The sequence below is a fragment of the Chenopodium quinoa genome, unplaced genomic scaffold, assembly GCF_001683475.1.
Source record: "Chenopodium quinoa cultivar QQ74 unplaced genomic scaffold, ASM168347v1, whole genome shotgun sequence".
In the NCBI taxonomy this organism is placed as follows: Eukaryota; Viridiplantae; Streptophyta; class Magnoliopsida; order Caryophyllales; family Amaranthaceae; genus Chenopodium; species Chenopodium quinoa.
Window position 1 is genome coordinate 672,968 of NW_018744537.1, and position 9,022 is coordinate 681,989.

A 9,022-nucleotide genomic window follows, 5' to 3' on the forward strand; every position below is an offset into this window, starting at 1 on the left:
GCTGCAACCGCGGTTTAAGTTCACCTTATTCTTGTTAAATTCGTAAGAATGTGTATTTTTAAAAAAATCAAAATTCCTTAAGTTTTTTTTGTAGATCTTTAACAATAAAAAACCAACAATAAAGTATAATCATAACTTAATTTTTCTTTTCTTATCTGATCTAAGGTTAACCACAAGTCACCATTCTATGACATTTTCATGTTTGGATTTTTGAATGTACACCCGGAATAATAGAAAGCTTTTTAAATAATAGAATCAAGTTATATCCTTAATGATGTAGGATTAGAATAATTTGACAATTTCCAACTCTTTAAGTCTTAACTACACCAAAGCCTTAGTGGTAGCAAAAACAGATGTTGAGTGGGCTAGACTGCCCGACAAGATGAACAAAAGATCTCTTTTCATGTAGTAATTGAATTATAAACTACACAAGTTATTAGCTAGTAAGCTTTGATTCATGTCGCTTGAAGTTGTAATATACTTATATGGTTACATTATGACCTCCAATTCAGAGGGTACAACTCAAGGATCTTCCAAAAAAAATTGAACCGATTATGCTTAAACTTAACTACTCGGTAATGAAACCTAATTATCCAATATTTTCCCTTGCAAAACATTACCTTCAACTCTAGTCGAAAGGAAAATCTTGATGGTATTCCATGTCATCTCCACATCTAGAGGCAATTCTTGTGATGCGGAAAGAATCCTCCATTCCATGACAATTACAACACGGTCAGGAGGTTGACCCATGAAGACGTAAATGTGGGCTTCATATTATACAAACTAAGAAATTCTAGGCTGTTACGAGAGGTTGGAAAGGGGGGGGGGGGTCTAAGGTACATTACACTGTTCACCACATGCATGAGAACATCGTCCTAGGAAAATTCATGATTTAGCTTGTCTCAACTGCAGAAGGATTTTCCATGGCAGAAGGCTGCGTTGAACTTCCTCCTACCACCTCGGCTGGGGCAGGCATGTTTGTAGTTGGAGGCGCTGACGTCACAACAGGCCTGGACATGGGAGGCCTTTGAGCACCCAAGCCCATCGATGGCCTCAACATTGAATTTATAAAGCCTGGAGGCATCCGATTCATTGGGTATGATGATGGCAACATCCTAGATGAAGAAGATTGTATTCCAAGTCGACTTGCAATGATTTGAGCTCGTTCATTAAAAAGTTTCTGTCTTGATCGCTCCAGTTGCTCCCTAACTCTCATAATAGCATGCTCCATTTCAGTGAAGTAACTCAACTTAATCTCCAACTTCCGCAGCTGCATTGACAAGAAATTACTAATGTACCTTCATACAATAGGATACTCTATTTCTTTTCAGACTGGATAATCATTAACATTCTGCATGATAAACTAAGCAGACGAAATAACTGACTTCTTCATGATAAAAAGATTAAAATTTGGCTTTGCCTAGTTTAGTTTCTTCACTTTCAATTCTTTTGTTTTGTGAGTGTCTGGGGGGGAGTTGATTTACCTGCTTCTCAATCAGTATAGTTGATAGCTGCCTGATTTCATCTTCTTCCTGTTTGGCAAGAAGTTTAGCCTTCACAGCAGCAGCAGAGAGTGTGGCCAGGGCAGCACGCTTCAGCTTAGCTATATTGTCATCATCCTTTTTCCGTGTTGTTTTTATAGATATAGGATCCCTGGTTTTATCAACTTCCATTTTATCCTCTCCTACAGAGAAGAATTCGCCTTGTCAATTACAATAGGTCAGGCAGGCAACAATCATTAACACCAAAGAGGATGGCAGATGAATAATGATAACTGGGAAATAAGCATTCCATGCTACTCTCCATCCATCAAATGATGGTCAACAAACTAAACACACATTCACCAAATTCTCATGAAGTCAAGTATCATCAAGAGTACACCATTTCAGTGACCCTTTTAAGATTCCGCAATACAGAATTATATGCAAGAATTACAAGCAAATATACCTGCCTCTGACGCAATTTCTACCATTGGAACTGCACCTGCTACCTCCTGTTGCTCTGCCTTATCAGAAACAACAGAATTGGGCTCCATATCTGAATCCTTCGGGACATCCGTGCATTGAACATTTTCTTCAGTAGTCTTCGAGATCTCTGATTCACATTTTGATCCAGGCGGAGGCATAACTTCAGATGCAGAAGTAACTTGGTCTATTGGAGCCATGAGAGAGTGCTCATTCTGCAGGCTGCGATTTTGTGGCTCGTTCACAGACTTTGTTCCACCCTGCTCAACGTTAGTAACTTCATCATGCTTTTCTTCTACTATCCCCTTCTCTTCATCAGGCTTCTCAGTGATTTGGGACTTCTCTTCAACAGACTTCTCAATTACTTGGGGCTTCTCTTCATCAGGTTTTTCCGTGACTCGAGACTTCTCTTCATCAGATTTTTCCGTGACTTGGGACTTCTCTTCATCAGGTTTTTCGGTGACTTGGGATTTCTCTTCAACAGATTTTTCCATGTTTTGGGACTTCTTTTCATCAGATATTTCCATGACTTGGGACTTCTCTTCATCAGGCTTTTCCATGACTTGGGGTTTTTCAGCAGACTTTTCACTGATTAGGGACTTCTCTTCATCAGGTTTTTCCACGAGTTGGGACTTTTCCTCAGGCTTTTCCACTGATTTGGACTTTTCATCGGACTTTTCAGCTACTTGAGGCATCTCTTCATCAGACTTTCCAGCGACTTGGGGCATCTCTTCGCCAGCCTTCTCAGCTGCTTGAGGCATCTCTTCGTCAGGCTTTTCAGTGGCTTGGGGCGTCCCTTCATCAGGCTTCTCCGTGGATTGGGAGCTTCCTGCACATGTATCTTGCTCTCCAGGAGGCAATTGAGGGTCATCACTTGTATTAGCATCCTTCTTGTGATTTTGACCATCTTCAGAATGACTTTCATCCAATAATGGAGTGGACTTCTCCTTGGTATGGATAGCTTTGTCATTTTTGGACTCCACTTCAACCATATCTGAAGCATTCTGATCAACTTTTTCTGTAGCTGTGCTGCAAAAGATAAAATCCAAATGACAAATGAACACAATAACAAAATACTCGTACTATGGCTTTATATTCACGCAACTTGCAGCAGAACATACCTCTCAGAAACAATATGTTTTTTTTTATCATCTGGTGGATCTTCCAGAATAAAGCAGTGCCTTGCAGCCAGTTGCGACCCTGGAGAACTTTGAGAGAGTGTCTTTAGTGAGATACAGGAGGATGCAGCAGCAAGATCAGGTTCCACTAATTGAGATAGGAACGCAGCCTGAGAAATGGATATATCAAGAGCATGAAAGAGTTGACAACATCAACAAATTGCAAAACAAAAAAAAAAAAATCCAGGGCTTTTATGGGCTGCAGGCCAATTTCTCAAGATATGTTGTCAAAACAAAACATCAATCCTAGCTTGTATGCCCCAATTTTTCAACTATTTGACTCATATTTCTAAATACCCTATACAATATCTATTCCTATCATCCATCCTTTGTCCAGTTCCTGCAAAAGGCAAGTCACAGTTTCCAAAGACTGCACATGCCCATACAGATTTATGTTTGAAACCACAGATCAGATGTGAAATCCAAAGGTTGTATTGCTCTGCTAGCTTTTAAGAAACTTTCTGAAGAAAACTAATAATTGACACATTCACATAGTTTATCTTACCAATGCCATCACAGAATTACCCGCTTCAGCAAAAGAAAGCTCATCATCTGGAGTAAGTGGGCAACCAGCTACATGAAATGCCTCCTTTAATGCCTTGATTATTAAGTCGTCACCTTTACCCTGAACTACCTTTTCACTGAGACCATCCTCTAAATTCGAAATTTCTTTTTGGGTAGACACAGATTGAGCAGCAATACTATCAGTTTTAGTACCTGATGGCTCTGCATTATCTTCAATAGGTTTGCTTGATGATGGTTCAGATTTATCTTTACCACTTATACTCTCTGCTGGTCCATCATTATCTTTACCAGTGTCGCCTTCTAAGGGTTCAGGATTATCCTTCGGGACAGGTAGTTCATTACTGGTTGAGGCTGGTTCTCCATTCTCCAGAGCAAGAATTTTTGTATCATCACAATCAAGAAAAGTATCCTCTATAGGCATTTGAAGAAAATGCAATATGCACTGAGCTTTAGTTTTCGTGGCAACATGCTCAGCTATCTCATTCCAGTTTTCTTTGAAAAGTTCCAATGCTTCTAACAGGAGAAGTGTCTCCTGATCAGTCCACTTCCCACCAGTTGATCCCGAAGCCTCAGCAGGCTCCATGAGAATAAAGTCAGAGGGGCACATGCCAGAGCCAAATTTTCCATTGTTATAGCACTCACTACATAAATCAAAATCTGCCTGTGCACAGAAATATTGTCAGCCATTTAGCATCCAGAAATTAAGAAAAAGAAAGCCACTAAGATTACACTCAGGAGCAATATTGAAGTGCAAATACAATTGCAAACATGAACTAGTAGCTCAGGACATTTCCAAATTCCCCCCCCCCCCTCTCGTTCCCTATACAAGATAAAGGAACCCCTAGCCTCACTTCAAAACCACAATCCAGGTTAAACAGATGTCAGAATCCATGAAATACATCCCACTAAGTATTGCTGGCTCACACAAACACACACAAAAAAAAAAGAGAAGGTACCGCTGGATCACACACTGATCAGAACCTTGAAGATTATACATAAATGCTTTCATATAGCAAGAGAATGAGATCATATTGGTGCAAGCCAGTTACATCCCCTCCCCCCACCCCCCCAGCTCAGGACATTTCCAAATTCCCCCCCCCCCTCTCGTTCCCTATACAAGATAAAGGAACCCCTAGCCTCACTTCAAAACCACAATCCAGGTTAAACAGATGTCAGAATCCATGAAATACATCCCACTAAGTATTGCTGGCTCACACAAACACACACAAAAAAAAAAAGAGAAGGTACCGCTGGATCACACACTGATCAGAACCTTGAAGATTATACATAAATGCTTTCATATAGCAAGAGAATGAGATCATATTGGTGCAAGCCAGTTACATCCCCTCCCCCCACCCCCCCCCCCCCCCCCTCTTCTCTTTCTCTCTCCCCAAGAAACTAATTTAGTAATTCAATAAGAACTTATTTAGTTTTTAATTAAAAAATTAAATACTACCTCCGTTTCATATTATTTGCAACATTTGCACAAATTTGATGCTTCATATTATTTGCAACAAATGTTTTCTTTCCTATTTAAGTTGTCATTTCTCTCTATTTGTTCCTCTAACACTCACTTACAAATTTAGCCTAGGAGTCCATGCAACCTCTAAAGTTGCAAAAAATACGAAACAGAGGCAATATAAAATCACACACACACACACACACACACATATAAAGAACAACCAAATCAAAGAAATATCACCTGCTTCTGGCAATGGTATCGCTTGCGAGAACAGTCAGCAGAACAAGAGTTGCAATGATACTCAACTGCAGGCCCCTCTTGTTTTACCAACTCTTCAGCAATAGACTCGGGAAATAGGCCTGATGGCACTGCTGCTGCTGCTGACATGTTGGCTCTTGGAACTAACTGTGGAGAGGATTGCTCAAGTTCAAACTGATACAACTTTTCAATTAATGAATCTGTTTTATCTTCCTTGTCAGCATCTGTATTTGGATCGGCATCAACATTAGGGTCATTCTGAGGAAAAGGATGATAGTTAATCAAACCCCAATGATCTAGAAACTCCATAATCTCTTGCCTTGCATCTAAATCCCCAACAGACAGCTCTGACAGGTCTTTTAATTCAATGTTTGTGCTAGGATTGGCATGAAACCTCTTCATGATCCAATTCCGTATCTCCTTGTAGATGTCTGGAGTCCGATTTTCCACCTTCTCGTTGAAGAAAGAAAACAGTGTTTGCTTCTCAATTGAATGAATATTTGTCCAGGAAAACCAACCTTAAAATAAAAATAAAACTGTATTAATAAAAGAATATTCTAATACATAGTAGCTCACACTATTTGATTACAAAGTTTGCTAAAGCAATCATATGGAGAAAAAACAAAGACAAAAGCAGAGTAAATGAGGAGGAAACGGTTTCAACCAAGACACAAAAAATGCTTCTGTCACGTATCAAACTCCATGCCTCAGATCCCAGACATAAAGTTGCATGCAGTAGCAAAAAAAACTGGCAAATACACTATATAAAACTACTTGTACCTTATACAAATAGCAAGTATATTAACAGCCTAGAGCTTATTTGTACATTTGTAAGATACTTTACAGGCAACATCATAATACATTTTATCCCAATGTGCAAAGTATAGAGAATACTTATTTTTCTACCTTTATTACCAACTATAAAAAGTATATAGAATACTCCATACCACCCCATGTAACATGTAAGAGTTTGATGTCCTGATATGGATAGAGACATAAGAGAGAGAGGAGGCTGAGATACAAAAAGCCTTTCACTAGATGCTTAGTCCTTTCAAAATTAAATTTAAATAATTGGTTTTAAATTTAAATAATTTACTTACACTTTCTCACACGTGTAATGCATCCTTTTAATAAATGCTCTATCAACTCTATTTGTCCAATTCAACGGAAACAAGTTAATTTTGTAGCAGCCTAGAGGGCAACAAAAAAGACAAAATTGCATCCTTAGCTCATACAACAAGCTAAAAGCTCCACATCACCACCGAGAGCATATTTATATTAACCCAGATGCTACAAACACAAAGATGATCCCTAAATATCACATTTCTCGTTCAGCTCATCCCCTTTACACAAAACTCTTGATACAAATACCCAAAGCAGGGCAGCACAGATGATCAACAAAATTAAGTGGAAATTCATAAAGCAATTAACCAGCAATAACAAAATAAATGACTATCAGAACGGCAATCACAAACGATCTCTAAGTTCACATATTTCGTTTAAGATTGCAAAATCTCACAGTATTAATTCCAAAAGGCCAACACTAAGCACAACAAGTATGAATTAAAAGAAAATGTGAATCCGAAAAGGCAGCAAACCAGCAGAAATGGAAACAACATGAACAACACAATCGTAATTAATAACACAAACATATCCCTAAATTTCAAATCTTTCATAGTTAGCAAAATAGATTTCCCACTGTTCTTATTCCATACAAAATCCAAAATTCAGCATAACACAATCATAAAGGTGATGAAATAAGAGTGAAAATCTGTAAAGCAACTAACCAGCAGCAACAAAAACAAAATAAGCACCAACATCGATATCAATAGCACAAACATAATCCCTAAATTCACAATTCTCGTTCAATTTCACTACTTTTCACAACATTCTTACTCCAAAAACCCTAAATTCAGCAGAATAACACATAAATCATAAAATGATGTAAACACGAGTGAAATTTGACTAACCAGCAGCAACAAAAACAACATGAACACCAAAATCGCAATCACTGACACAAACATGATCCCTAAAATTTACCATTCTCGTTCAATTTAGCTACAGTCTTACTCCAGAAACCCTGAATTCAGCAGAATAACACATAATTCATAAAATTGTTGTAAAAAGGAATGAAATTTGACTAACCAGCAGCAACAAAAACAACACGAACACCAAAACCGCAATCACTAACACAAACATAATCCCTTAAATTCACAATCCTCATTCAATGTCGCTACATTCTCTCCAAACACCCTAAATTCAGCAGAATAACACATAAATCATAAATGATGTAAAAAGGAATGAAATTCGACTAACCAGCAACAACAAAAACAACATGAACACCATAATCGCAATCACTAACACAAAGATGATCCCTAATATTCACAATTCTCGTTCAATTTCGCTACATTCTTACTCCAAAAAACCCTAAATTCAGCAAAATAAAACATAAATCATAAAAAAATATTGCCAGAAGGAAATAAATTCAACTAACCAGCAGCAACAGGAACAACATGAACACTCGAATCACGAGTTCGAATCTCATCAAACTCAGCATCAATCATAGCCTGAAGCTTCTCACATTCTTCCTTAGCCAATTTTGCTTCTTCACCTCCCTCAGCAACCGCAGAATCGTTCACAGCAGCCATAGAAGTCTCATCTTTCATAGCATTAAGAGCAGAAAAGATGGCGGCATTGTTATCGGACAACTGCCGAGCTCTGGTTAACGGACCGTTGTGGATCGGAGGAAGGAGAGAGAAGAATCCGCCGGAAGCGGCGGCTGCTGCGGCGGCGGCTTTCTCACGAGCGTGGCGCTTCGGAGGCGCCGATGATGAGGAAGTGTTGGTGGATTTACGCTTTTGGTTTCGGCGGCGAGGAGCTGGTGGTTCTGTCGCCGGATAATCGCCGGATTTTGCGGAGGAGGTGGCGGGAATTGACGGCGCCGGTGACGGAGATCCGGCTTCTTGGCGTGGTTTGTCTTCCATTTTGGTGAGTGGATTGTTGTGTCTCTCTCCCCCTGGTATGTTCAAGGGTTTTGTTGGGGGAGGGAGTGTGAGTATGAGTGTGGTTTTGAAGTTCTTCGTTGAGAGTATGGTTCAACAAATTGTGATTACTTTAAAAATAAAATTTTAAAAATAAAAGAAAACAACTCTTCATGAAATCATGGTAGATGTCTAACATGTCTTCTCAAAATCTGAATAATCGAGGTTGTGTTGTTTCGTTTAAGGTGTATTGTGAAGGATTTTTAGGTTGAACTGAAAAAGTCTCTATTAATAATGGATGATTCAGAAATTTGGGATATCTCTCTGTCGAACCAAAGGGTTCAATCCCGAGTTGTCTTTACATTGGGAACTTGGGATGTATATTTAAAGGATTTTCAACTGATTGAGCTGATATAGTCTGAATTAACAATGGGTGTTTTAAAAACTTGAGATATCTTTCTACTGAATCAAAAAGTTTCAACCCAGGATTACCTGTGCACACATACTAAAACTTGTATGTCACATAGAAGTTACTTTCATTCAGAGATATGGTGAATGACTCTCCGTGTCTAATACTTCGCAATTCTATTCTAATTACTATTCGAATGGCATACAATTACTATTGATCTTAAAAAGACTTTGTAATCAAATTTG

General features: G+C 38.7%; 1 protein-coding gene across 1 annotated transcript; it reads right to left on the reverse strand.

The window, feature by feature from the left end:
* Positions 1-398: 398 nt before the first annotated feature.
* LOC110698482 (SWI/SNF complex subunit SWI3D-like) lies at positions 399-8,635 on the reverse strand. Its single transcript, XM_021875921.1, has 7 exons — positions 7,882-8,635; positions 5,370-5,905; positions 3,648-4,328; positions 3,086-3,252; positions 1,948-2,993; positions 1,485-1,684; positions 399-1,270 (listed from the first exon to the last, which is right to left on the reverse strand). The coding sequence occupies exons 1-7, from the start codon at positions 8,369-8,371 to the stop codon at positions 893-895; spliced, it is 3,498 nt and encodes a 1,165-aa protein (XP_021731613.1). The 5' UTR covers positions 8,372-8,635; the 3' UTR covers positions 399-892.
* Positions 8,636-9,022: the final 387 nt, after the last annotated feature.